The 14060-nt window shown below is 39.5% G+C and overlaps 1 protein-coding gene across 8 annotated transcripts in view; it reads right to left on the reverse strand.

Annotated features, from left to right (window-relative positions):
- LOC124377855 (mitogen-activated protein kinase kinase kinase kinase 4-like) overlaps window positions 1–13249 on the reverse strand; it is a 58517-nt gene extending 45268 nt beyond the window's left edge. For 5 of the 8 annotated variants that reach the window (XM_046837187.1, XM_046837182.1, XM_046837183.1 and 2 more), the window contains exons 1-2: window positions 12959–13249; window positions 12561–12626 (exon numbers count right to left, since the gene is read on the reverse strand). In XM_046837187.1, the coding sequence (XP_046693143.1) occupies window positions 12561–12626; window positions 12959–13015 (123 nt within the window). In that variant the 5' untranslated portion in view covers window positions 13016–13249. The remainder of the gene's footprint in view (window positions 1–12560; window positions 12627–12958) is intronic. The other 3 variants (XM_046837188.1, XM_046837186.1, XM_046837185.1) reach the window with 1 other exon arrangement.
- Window positions 13250–14060: the final 811 nt, after the last annotated feature.

Below are 14060 nucleotides of genomic sequence, written 5' to 3' on the forward strand. Positions count from 1 at the left end.
AAAAACGGAGGGGGGGGGACAGGTGAAGATTTATGCGAAAGAAAACGCCAGAACGTTTCCAAAGTTAGAGATCATTTCAAACGTCACTTGAAATCGATTTTGATATTTGTATTCATATACAGTGCGTTCAAAAATCCCTCCGCGTTTTTAAAGCTGTGATTTTTCGTGGAAAATTTCAAGCAGCTTTTCCAGAGAAAATACAAAACACATCGCGATACTATGCGAGATTTAATAAATAAATACACGAGTGAGAATAATGTTTCGTTTAACAAATTGTTTCCCATAACCTACGCTACAGGGCCACTGCCGAGGGACTGTTTTTGGACCCACGGTATTTGTATTTTGATGTAATATGGCTATGCATCAAATGGTTTAGTTTTCAGATATTCATACATGCAATTTCAGCAACAAAAATATAAATATTGCTAAAAAAAGTAGCCAAATTACTTTATCGTTTTAATAAGAGATAAATAAAAGACCCGTCTCGTTTTCTCCCTCCCTTTAGTATTGCTCTTTAATATAGCACTAAAAGAAAGGACTTCTAATCCAATTACTTCATTATTCGGTGGAATAATTGCTAAAATATTCGATTACTAAAATAATCGATAGCAGCGGCTCTATTCCTCAGTTCCATTCTACTTCTACATGATGACATGTTTCCCATATAAAAAAAAACTAAATAAATCAAGGCTGCTTGCACAGTATGATGTTAACATAGTAATCCTACATGTTATGGGCGCATGATGGGAGCATTGCTAACACTATCATTTAGCTAGAAATAACATCCACCCTGTAAAGGGATTACTGGACCCTTCGAGGCTGCTAACAACCTTCCGCTTCGGGGAAAGACGGTGTAACTGTGACAACTTCAAAATGGGGATTTTTTTTCGCCGTTTTCAAAGTGCCTAAGATTAAACTAAACAGAAGCTGTGCAGTGAGGTAGGGTATCATATTCACAGCAGGCTGTAATAAAAGATCACCACTTATGGAAAGTGCAAGAGTGCAATTATTTAACCAGTGGAGATGTAAAATGAGATATAGAGATACTTTTAAACAAACTGTGGCTCCGAGAAGAGAAAGAGAGAAAGAGATCTGGGATTTGGGACGTTCCATGAACAGTCAATGGATTTATGCTCTTGTGACATCTATTACAGCCTAGGAAAAAAAAGTGTGGGTTGGCGGCAAAGATTCAATGGAGTCAAGAGACAAAAGAAAGAGGTGATTTTTATGTACACACGAATTTATTAGTTTGAGGAGCTTAGCAACTATTCAACGAGTTAGGTAAGACGTCCCCTCCCTGCTGCCTCAGCACCTCATTACTTTTGTTCAGGCGTCCCATTCTCTCTCTAGGACCATGCTGGCACTGGGCCACAGAAATGTGTGGACTCTGATAATGCCTTGGTCAATGTGACACTTGGCTGCCAGCTGAAAAGCTGAAAGGCTGACATTCAACACCCAACCATTTTATCCATAAGGATTGGGGGGGGGTTAACCTCTGCCATTTCACCAGATTCTGTCTGCCTCCAATATGCAACACAATGAAGACAGAACATCCATTATTCCTTTAACAGAAGGGTTCTGCCATTCAAAGGCGGGAAAACGTGGTACATTTTATACTTTGGGCCACAAAAAGCAGAGCCACTCTGGCCAGAGCCACAAGGATTTTAGACTGTTTTTAAACCTTTGTGGCTGAGCAAATAGCAAAATGCCATTATTTAGAGAAAGAGAAAGCTGAGCAAAACAAATGTGCCTGTGGCCCACCACTCCCTCTAGCACACTAACCCACAATTCTGTTTCCATTGAGCTAAACATAGCACTTAACCACAGTAGGGGTCATTAACTCAAAGTGTTAGATAAAGCATTCGAATACAAGACGCTTAATGAAAAAGGCAAACTCATCCGAAGCCGTCTGAAAATATTCACTCCTGGTTACTGGAACACTGAAATCATGTGCATCTTGTTTTAAAAAAAAAAAAAAGGATGTAAAGACTATGACTGAAACTGCAACCTCGTTCCCACTTCCTCTAGAATTACAACAAACATACAGCACGCCCTGTGTGGAGGACGCCACAGATGCTAAAACGGGCGGCCTTGTATACACTGTGCGCATGTATGCGTTATTTAAATGCGAGCCTGGTGGCGTTGCGTGTTTATGAGGCACAAACTTGGCTTTAAAATAGTCGAGTGTGCAATTAAAGAATGCAACGTTTATAAGAACCCTCGCAACATGAGTCATGGCGATCCTCGAAAACCTTTGAACGTCAAAAATAGACGACTTGCCCACAACCATATGGCCACCATGCACAAGCCTCCACTTTTCAATGTCTCATTTATGCTTAGCATGCAACACTTGATACACACCAGGTTTAAGCTACATTGTTGACCATGCTTCCACCTCTGCCTTCCGGTTTAAAGTGGGAAAATGTGTGTTGTAATTGGAACAACTGAAATGAGGCCCTGTTAAGATTACGGTGAATGAGCGTCTCATTAGAAGAACTTTTGCACGTCGCTCTGGACAAGTCGGTCTGCTAAATGGCACAAATGTAAATTAGAAGAAACGTTTCAATTGGGTTTGTTCACAAGACATCAGGCGAGTACAATAGCAATAGCAGGAAAAACAACAGCCTGAAAGTTCTGATTAAACACTTAAGAAGGTACAAGACGTTGTCAGGGTGGAGTTCTTTGCCTGGTGAAGGTCACTACCCACGCTGTCTCATTTAAAACCGCATTGAGAACACTGACTAAGAACCAGGATAAAGGGTAGAAAAATCAGATACTATAGCAGATATAGAACAACCAGAAATGTTTAAATATTAATTATTGTGCACAGAAAAAAACAATTGATAGATTTTCTATCAAGTACAATCAAGTGTAAACCCTGTCAAAATGAAACAAGAACATTGCTCCACAAGATTGTTCGACAGCTTATAACATGCAGGCACCTTGTTGCTGAACATGCCCATACTAAATAATCATGCTAGTCAGACTCAAGTAATAGGTTTCACCAAAGTCCATAGGTGTAGTTTAGAGCTAGATCAGTGGATTACGCATTGGGCCACGGATTAGAAGGTTGAGAGTTAAAATCCCTGGACGCTAAAGCCGATTCTGGATCATTGATCAAGAACAGCAACCTTTTTGTCTGCTCAGCTGCGTCCTGTCTTAATTGTAAGTAGCTTTGGAAAAAGGGTCAGCCACGTGAGGTGAATGATTTTCTAGAATGTTAGCTAATCATTTTAGTGCTCCTCCCATGGATAGGTCAAGTGAACACAAATGGTACCAAGGAAAAAAGGGTCAAATGTGTTGAGTATCACATTGTGTGTATTAGGTTTCATGGCAAATGTGAATACTTGACGGCAAATTGTCAATATGTTCAAAGATCTGCTGATAACCGCCCAAGATTCTGGGTTTCAAATTGGCATAGATTCCCTGCTCCTCCTTATGAGAGTGTCTCTGCAGGTTTAGTGTGAGGTGAATCCCTCACTCAGGTCCATATGGCCCTGCCTAGTATTAGACTGTATTAGGCAACTTGCACTAAGGGGATGTGTTTAACCACAGCCAGCAGAACACCACAGGCGGACTTTAAGTTGTGCTTCCGCAGCATCTCTGATGAGAAATGGGAAAGAAAAAAAATTGCATTTCTTAACGAGCGGACGAGTGAAGAAACACTCTAGTACACAAATGCAAAATAAACACGGCAAATTAAATGTTAATCGTGTTGGCCGTCTCTTACTTTATTAGATGTGTTAAACAGATCAGGAAAATAAACAAAATCAGTGAAAAGGCTATTACACAAAAGAAGGAAGTGGGATATTTCTTTGTGGGGAAACGCAGCTAAGCCGTTCGGTGGCAGACTGCAGGTGCCCTGCACGCAAGCTTGCAACCATTTGCATCATCTCTCTTGGCTCAGCAGACAAATCATTAAGGTTGTTATGTTGGGCCACTTGAGTGCATCCCGCAGGAGACAGACATGTCTGTATAAAGCTGTGCACAGCTAGGACATACCAGCTAACCAACCTTAGCAGCACCGCTGGCTGCCTGCTTTTCCTACAGAATTGGCTATACAGAATATATTCTTATTATCGGTCCATAATAATAGTATAGCACCTTAATACATCTCTGAAATGATCCACGTTTTTAAAAACTAAAACTAATCCATGTTTCTAGACATGTAAAAATTGACTAAGCTCCTAAACACAACCTTTGGATTAAAAATGGCTGCAGAGGTGCCGGCAGTCTTATGCATGGCGCCCAATTCCACAAGTAGGACTACAGCCTGTGTGGGCACAAAATACTGAATCTGACCAATATCCTGAAAGCATTAAGTTTGCTGTGAAACAGAGTTAGCAAACTGTGTCTTTCTTTTAATGGATTGTCTTTCGTACTCGTCTAAACGGCAAACAACTGTAATATCTTTATATTATTATTAGGACAAAAGGCTTTTTGGATGACTGATACCTCATACAGAAAATTAGCCACCAATTTATCATCCATCTTGTTTAACAAAGGCCTCGGATAGTGGTTGTAATGCATTTAATGCCAAGCTGATAGCCAGTTATGGTTCCCACTGGGAAGATATGCTTATTGAGGTGGATTGAATAGATTATGATAGCCTCAAGTGCTTCACACATCTGGCTTTTTGACTGACATCTGTGCGTGTTCTTCCTGATCCCTGAACCTAATTTAAAATGTTAATTCCGTGTTACATTTGTTCACTGCAAACATGGGGCCTCGACCATCACAAATTGCACCTTTCAGTGAGTAAACACCAAATAGAAGCCGGCAGTAACAATACCACAAGGCTTGAAAATGGCTGCCGTGGTGGAGATGTGCAAAGTTAAGACACCATGTATCAACCGCCACATTCACTAGCTTCAATGAGCAAAGAAAAGGGAAAAAATCATTAGGCTTTTCTTTTGACCCATGAGCTGCCATGTGACCTGTGTCCTTCTACACAGCTCTAGCCCAAATATAGCAGGAACCAGGCCCGATTCATTAGTTACCATGGGACCAAACAAGGACACAGTAGCCAAAAGGTATTTCTCACATACTCACACACTGAATTGGAATCCAGGGCCAAGATGTAGCCACAAAGTGCAAACAAAAAAAAGCCAAAAGGAGCAGAGCAGTTGAGTGTGTAGATTCATGCTATGTCAAGATCCACCATAGCCGAACAAACACCACACAAAGGGCCTTTTGGGGAGATTCTAAAATAGTGAATTATAACAGTGAAGAATATGAAAAGACAAGTGGAAAAATGGATTAAATGCTTTGCAGCTATATAAAATATGGCTCAAATGGAGCCATAACCCATGAAGGAACAAGTTAGACATGCATCATTGTTGACTTTGCTTTCTTTTCTGTAGCGGATGTTAGCTTAAATGGTATTCTTAGATGCTGATCTGTTGAACTAGAATAATTACGTCTTTAATTGACACAACCAAACATTTCTGGAAGCCACACTGTATAAGGACGAATGCTACAGATGTAAAATGTGAATATTATTGGCTTAGAATACAAAAGTCTACCATTTACCATTAATGATTACACCACCAATTGATCTCCCTCGATACTGTTCATGAAACGAGAGAGCTATTTATATTATTTATACAGTGAGAAAGCAAGCACAGTCTCTTACTTGTCCAAAAATAAATAAATAAATAAATAAAAAAGACTTTCCCATGCCAAAAATCCTGAATCCTGTGAAAGTTTCAGCAAACAATTGTTGTATTCCACCAAGAATAAATCGTGAAGTGTACAGATCGGGCCGGGTGTGTACTCTGTGTGACCCTGGATGCTGGCAAAGAAATATGGCACCGTGACAAGACATGCGACTGGTTGATGGCAAAATTCTCGCCCTCTCTTGGGCATTCCCTACACTGAGCAGGACTGGGCTGAGCTATTTAAGGCAAGTCTGGCACCTCCGAGTAACAATGCACCATGCGAAACCCATCCTACTTCTGCCATTGCAAAAAACACACTTCATTTAATTCGTATTAATGCAATAGTAAAGCAAATATGGTAGAAACAAAGTGAATGATGACCAAAGGTTTATAAGGAGAATGGAGAGAGGAGAGGTCAAAGGAAAAACCTGATATCGGAGGATATGCGGTTGGTTTATGAGATTAAATGAAAAAGGGAAAAGAAAAGAAAAGCCCAGCTGGGATCCAACAAATGACGCAAAGCTTTGCACTTCAGCCCAAATAGTACAGTGAAGTCCAGAGGGGAATTTGTTTGACTATATATGGCCATTATATGGTGGAATTATTTGCACTCGCTCGAATGCATGGCACATCAAGAATTTTGCAGTCTCTTTCTTTTGTTTTCTGGCGTTTTTTGCAAGAATACCACCTGAGAATTCCCAATCCTCGATGATAAAAAAAAACCTCAAACGGATTCCACAAAGCTGTGCTCAAAAGCTGCTCGTCCTATTTGAAACATTCAGCTTTTAAGATAGCATCAGCGATGCCTTTTAAAAGGTGACTGTTTAAAATATATATAAAAATAAACCTTTTTTTTTAACACGCCTTGGAATCTTTTCCCAGCAAGACAAAGGCTCCGAATAGATAATAGAAAAGGAAATAATGGCGATATAATTGTAATTGTACAAATTGGCAATATTTAACCATCAGCAGCAAAAAAAAAATAATAAAAAAGAGAATCCAGAGTTCTGCACAAAAGATATATTGATTGACTTGATTTAAGAACAGCCACATTTTGGTGGCACTTGCATTCAGGCAATCACTACATAAAAACAGATTCTTTATTCACTCTGACCAATCGCTATGCATGTTGTAGCAAGAGATAAAGTATTATCAGAAATCTGAGTGAATTTTATAAAATTATATTGTATAAATGGACTCCAGGATAACAAAAAAAATTCTGCAAAGCCAATACAGGAACAGGTTTTAAACAAAAAAGAAGTAATGGATGAATGCAGTCAAACACGTTTGCAAAAACTTACTGTGGAGTGCAATAATAATATAATCCCTTATGTATGATGTTTAGGAAACCATATTGCACGTAAGCTACGTTGAAATAGTCTGCGGGTCTTCGTTAGAGTCAGACCAAAACACGCAGGCTTTTGCTTCTGTCTCAACTCGATTTGTTGCTGGACGCTGTTGGCTTTGACAGGACTGTCGGTTTATCAGATATATTCAGAGACCCTGAAGTCGGCAGCTGGCGTGGCAAAAGAAGATGAGAGGAAATGATTTGTCTAGATGGCCAAATCTCTGGGAATTAACACAACAGACTGCTATAAAAATCCAGATGTGTTCTAAAGTTAAAAATTTAAAAACTATATGGCGTCATACCATTCGTCCGTTCTAGTGTGTTTAGTAGTGGCTATAAAATTAAAGCAACACTGTATTTTATGCCCCCAGTGAATAGCAATAACGTCTCTTTGGCATATACATTCACACTTAATCTTACAATCACTCCTGCTGTTACTACCGGTTTCGACAGCGCAGTGTGGACAGGTAGTTTGGGCACCTCTACATACCCCCACGTAAAGGTTTTCTGTTTAGATACACTAGGGTTGAACTAGAAGTTGTTTTGTTACCACCACCGTCATTGAGTCCCCCTCCACGATTTACTATTTCAAGCTCATTGATCCTGGCTGTTTGTTCCTTTCTTTTTTCGTTGTTGTGTATATAGTCCTGTCTACTCTAATTTGCATTATACACTAGAAAGTAAAGTGAAAGAAAAACTAAAACTGGGTCTCAGTCATGTCCCTTCTTCCAACGTCCATCTTCCTGACCCTAGACTTCAAAAAAAGGAGAGTAACAAAATCCGAGGTGCCAACAAGATCCCCAGATGTGCACTAAGCACAGGAAAACAGTAAAGTATCTATTGACCTCTATTTAACCATAAACAGCTCCACCCCTAGAGACCACAGTTCTGCCTACTTGTTTATCATTAGCGCTCAAGACCAAGCAAAATTAACCACTACCAAAAATAAACGCATGTTCTACATCCTGCTACTGTTCCTCTTCAGGTAACCCGGTGGTAGAAAGAAAAACAAAGTAGTGCACCGGGTTGAAATCCTGGCAAATGAAAAAACATCACTATTGGAGTAAGTATGAAGATATTGCGTTCTCAGAGTTGCATTATGTTTTTTAGTTATGTCACATAGCAGTAAAAAGATAAGGCGAGCCGTCTCGGAGGAAGCATGTTAGTCTTCACCCTGCACATCTGATATTTGTTGTTTGATGGAGGAGCTAGCTCATAGATCACGTAGGTAGGAAGGAACTAGCAGGTGAAAAAAAAAAAAAAAAACTGTGGAAATAATTGGGCAGGGAAAATCCCACCTTTGGAAGTATCAGGATTTGGCTGATAAATCAGAGGTTTTTCATCTCACCATCGTGCAGAAGTTTGCACCCCTTTTGTTTCTAGAGAACATGTAGTACTGAAAAAATGCGAGAAACACTGGCACACACTGTTCTTCTACGTGTCTTCTTTTTGTCCTATGGGCATTGCAGTACTGCTAAAAATAACTTGCGACTGTCACTTAACACAACAAAATACAGGAAGACAACCCTACTGTTTAAAAAAAGGACAAAAATGTTCCAGTTAACTGCTATTGTATGCGAACTTCAATCGTTAAAAACGGGGGTTATTCCGAAAGTGGCAGCTCAACTTATTTATTTTTTGTTCCATGTTAAAACCAGGGTTGGTGCCTTCATTTCTAAACACACTCGTTCCTTCTCTGCGTGAAAAGAAAAAAAAAAAAGCAGTCGTCTAAACAGCCCACAGAAAGCCAAACAAAACCACCTTTGTAATAAAGCAGTTAGGGCTCTTAGCGACACAACGACAGCTGCTGGTTTCGGCGTTAGACCCGCTCTGCTCATTTGTCACTCGGCTAAACAAGACAAGCAAACCGGCCAATCAGAGGGCTCGATACCACACCAGAATGATCTTACATGCAGCACACACTCTGTTGAGGATGGAGAAAACACACACAAAAAAAGGCAAGACATTTATTTGGGGCGGGCAACATGGCAGTGTATCAAAGGTTTGAATATTCAACGGCGAGTACGAAAAAGAGTTCCATTGAGCAAAATGTTACTGAGGAAACACCGAGCACATTATGAGGCGACCGCAACTCCTCGGGGAATAAATATGCACGCTAAAACCTTGCAGCCCGAATATTCCCTCATATCTGCCTACGTTAGATGGATACAATTCCATTTTGTTAAGTCTTCTCGTATATTGTCCACTAGTGACGAAGCTTTACCACTAGTGCACAGTGCTCAGAAATGTGAAATGGTCTGCAGCACTAAAGGAAAAAAAATAATAATAATAAAAACATGAACTCTTTGTTCATGAATCCGATGAGCCTAGGGACTGGGGAAAAAAATGTCTGCCTCGTAATTTGAAACGATCGGGGCCACATGATAATTAAATAAATGAACAGAATATGGTTCTTTTACCTTTAATAAAAAAAATAAAAGGCCATATCAAATGACTGTGGCTAGGTATCATATCATGCCCCAAGACACCATCTGTTCACATGTAAGATGGCAGGAATGCAAGTGTTTTTAGTGAGCGACAAAGCAGCTGGCCCAGGCAAAAGTGTCAATCGCATAGGCATGGAACTCAAACTAGTGAAAAACCGGTATACACATACATAATGCTACGCTGCGCTCGCTCGAATACGTTATCCTTTTCTAAAATACCCACTCATGCATTGGGCTAACATTTAAAAAGTGGTTAACATTGAAATCTCGATAAAGAAAAGACTCCTAATCATTATATAGTGATGTGACTTTCGATATGGCGGCTTTAATAGAAGGAGTCTCCAGTTACAGTGCTTTGCTTTCTGACACAAAGTCTTCACAACACAGGATACAAAGAGAAGCCGGAGAGGAAATCAGTGCTTCCAACCATTATAACGCAAGCATTGATAAATGCAGCGGAAAAATTATGAGGTGCCATCATTTCTTTTTTAAATGCATACTGTTACAAAACTGCTATTGTTAAAAAAAAAGAGAGAAGGAAGAAAAATAAATAAATAAATAAATAAAATAAAAAGACACTTTGGTATGGACAGCTATTGGAAAAACTCAGGGAAGTTACAGTAAGTTTATATCAAGGCTCATCAAGTTTTTTTCTCACCCAAAGCTGAAAAAATAATGTATAAAAATTCACAGGCAGAGTAAAGAAAGCAAAGTCAAACATGAACGATAGGAACGTGCGCCACGTGAGTGTGCGTATGAACTTGTTTACTAGCTTGGTCTCTCCTCGGGAAAAAAGTTCCAGCTCTTTTCCCAAACCTTCGCTTTTTAAGTTCTGTTTTCTCTCTAGACTTTTTGATTCATTAGCTGCATCCTGAAACATTAAAATGCCTCGACCATAACCTCTGTACGTGCGAAACAACATGCGCAGATTTTACAACATCCACAGATTTTTTTTTTTTAATTAGAAGACAACATAATTCCACGTGCAGCAACAAGTGGCATAAATGCAACGCTTGAACGACTGTAAAGGGGAATAAATAGAAACGAAATCTACTGAAGTGCAGTTTGATGTATGAGAAGTGTCCGAGTGTACAGTCAGCTTGCTTTAAGCACAGAACTGAACGTGAGGGTTGTGTAGTGAACACTGACTCTGCGTAGTTTGCTGAATATGCAGGAGTGTACTACATCCGTGAAGCAGAACGCATACCAAAGAATTCAGAGTGCAATTAAGTGAGCAGTTACTCATAACTATTACTCGTACTTTGCATAATTAAATCTGGAATTAACTGATTAAAATAAAAAACAATATTATTAACATCTGTTGCTATGGCACAAAGTGCTGCTTCTATTATTAAAAATTATCAACTATATTGCAGTCTGGAGTTTTGTGCAGCACAATAGAAGCTTTCAATAAACATCAAATTATAAAAAGTGAGCACCCAATGCAAATTATGTAGCATTACATTTATTGACTGCCCATTTATTGGTCTGAATTGCTCACAAAGTGCTTGTTAACATCCACAGATCAGACTTTCATATCAGCTGTAATCAATTCATACTAATAAACAGATTAAAATGGGTTATGAATTGTTTACAGAAGGAGTCTCCAGGAAAGTCTTGATGGACTTTGCATTTGCATTGAACATCCTGAAAAGTTAAGGGTTATCAAGATCCAGGTAGGTAAAACGAGACATTGCAACAATAATTCAACCTAGTTACCCTAACTCGGTAAGTGGTGCATTCTCGAAGACTCCAAAAATACGTATTTTCTGAGAAAAAGTTTCATCTGGCGCTATTAAGAGTATTAAAGCCAATTGATATGTCTAATGTTTGTTTTACGGAAAACACCACGGTCTAATATGTTTGTTTTACGGCCTACTGTGAAAAGCTGAAATGTAACGCAGGGTTTGTTTATGAAGTTTTCGTTCATTTAATGTTCAAGAAAGTCACCGGTAGCTGCACTATGCAGTGGCCAGTACGCAATGCTACTCCTCATACAGGACTTTTCTTGGTGCTAAAAAGGGAACAGTCTGGAGAAAGAGAATTTGTATTTTAACGCAACAACGCATACAAGTTAGGAGGAAGCAAACTGCCATTTGCAATGAAAGCACACCATCCAAATCTTGGAGGTTTGAACCACAGCATGGACAAGCTGCCAATGGGCCCTCAACCCTCTCTGCTTCATGGGTTCATGACTGACCCTGTGCTCAGACAATCTTTCTAACAAGCTGTGTTGTGTTTGTCACAAATAAAGGCATCTTTCTAAAAGTCTGTCACCGATCACATGCTTTCCAGTCTTTACTCCTATTTAATTTGGCTTCGCCGCTCTACATCACAAAAACATCTACATCACGTGCGAATATACTTGTATTAAAGTACTCTCATTCACTTAATTATCCAAGACTCCATACTTTCACTACATAATGCATGTAATTAGTAAGCATGCTTTAGTTACTACTTATAGGCACGTCATTTCCGGTGTTCCACTCAAACACTCCCTGCTTCAAGAGTCCTAAAATACATACATTTTTTTTTTCCTCTATAACAATAAAAAGGTCACAACCCAAAGCAACAAACTGGACAAACTTCCTTTTCCATTGATCCATGCGACAAATTATAAAGAATAGAAAAAAAAAAAAGCGGAAGTGGCGTCATGCGCCGTGCACGCGCATTAGAAGAGCGTTAGAAGAGCTGACTGCCAAATTTTTTTTTTCTTTTTAATAAAAAAAAAAAGGAAAAAAGTTGCATCGTTTGTAAATCGGATGAGAAATATAATAAATGATAAAGCGACACATGAGATAGATAGACAGATAGATAGACAGTGTAAGATCCAGGCGTGTAGACAGAGACAGGAGGAAACGTCCTGCTGAAGACAAATAGACAAAGAGACAGACGGCGTGTTACACTGTATAAACCGGAGACAATGTGATTCTCTGAACTGTAACAGCAGTGATAAAAAAGGCAGCTTCCTTCAGCCCATGTAAACGCCATTAACGCGATCAACACGCCTTTTTGGTCCACAACAACACGTCTCTCCACCCTAACCGTCTCAAAATGTCAATCAATGTCCTAAAAAAATAAGATAAAAACACGTAAGAGTCCAACCTTGTACACTTGTCCATATGTCCCGTTTCCGACCACTTCCACTAACTCGAAGATGCCAGCAGGGTCCTAGAGAAAATAATACAAATATATAAATAAACACCAAAAAAAAAAAACATGAAAGCGTGCAGATGTTTATATTGTTAGTTTTGAAAAAAAATCAAAAAGGTGAAAACAGCTGCGGCTTTTGTTTCCAAACACACACACAGGTTTTTCAAACAAAGGAAAAAGTCCAAGAACAGCCTGTAGTAAGACTGGAGACCAAGATCTCAGTATAGGATACAAGGAAAGAAAAGAAGAAGAAATGCAAATGAGAAAAACGAGTTGTTGAGAGAAATGTTTTTTTTTTGTCAAAATGTCTTGGTGTCTGTGTGTGTCTGTGTGTAGACTTTGATACCCACCCTTAAGGACGACAGGTCTATATCGACTAGACTTTTAGCTGGAGAGTCGTTCGCCATCTTCTCTATAATAAATACAATGTCTCTCTCTTCTTTACTCAGGGAGCAATCCTGCGACTGCGCAGAAGCAACACAATATAATAATAACAATAATAATAATAACTATTTTCTGCAAAGCAAACGGCTGTCTCCGGAGCCGTTGAGGTTGAAACACACACACACACACTCAATACTCCATGTTGAGGTGGCAGCTCGATTGTGCATGAAGAGCACACACACACACACGCTCTCTCTCTCTCTCTCTCTATCTCTCTCTCTCTCTTTCTTTCTCACACACACACACACAAACACAGGAAGCCGGTCCTCTGATTCACACAAGAAGGGCAGGGCTTATTCAAGACTGAGTGGTTTAATACTCACTATAGAGTCCCAGGTGAAACTGGAGATGTATAAAATAATATATAAAAAATGTGTTTGTTTGGGGTTTTTTATATATATAAAAATTATAATAATAAACTGGAGGCGCGCTGACGGACACACGCGCGCGCGCACGTGGGTCGTGGGTTTCCAAAAAAAAAAAATAAATGGTGTGCCAGAGTGGTCGAAATTGATGGGCGTGGTCAAAGGAAACAATCGGATTACAGTTCAGCTACAGTGTGCAAATAAATCACTCAGCCTGACACATCCGCCTGTTTTACTCACTGGTACAGTCATTATGGGTGTTCTCTGAGCTCCAGGCTTGCTTTATGCCATGTTACAGAGGTAGACAGCATAAGTGTGTGTTAGGGAACAACAATTCAAATCCTGGAGAAAGCAAAGGAAAAAAAATTGGCAAGGACATGGACCAAGGACATACACTACATCATCTACTGATAATACGGCGTCTGCAAAAAGTGCAGTGCTTTATGTGGTTTTTTGCTTATATGCGACAAATACGTTCGTTTTAACGGTATAAAGATTGACGTTGACCGAACGAATGTATACCTTTTCATAAAAAAAACATTCCCTAGCTTTAATTAACTCTCTCGGACTCCATATAGGTAGTGTCTCCAAAAAATCCAGCCGAAACACTTTGCCTTGGCTCTTGTAAAACTTGCCGAAGGTG

This window comes from Silurus meridionalis, chromosome 24 (assembly GCF_014805685.1).
Source record: "Silurus meridionalis isolate SWU-2019-XX chromosome 24, ASM1480568v1, whole genome shotgun sequence".
Lineage (NCBI taxonomy): Eukaryota > Metazoa > Chordata > Actinopteri > Siluriformes > Siluridae > Silurus > Silurus meridionalis.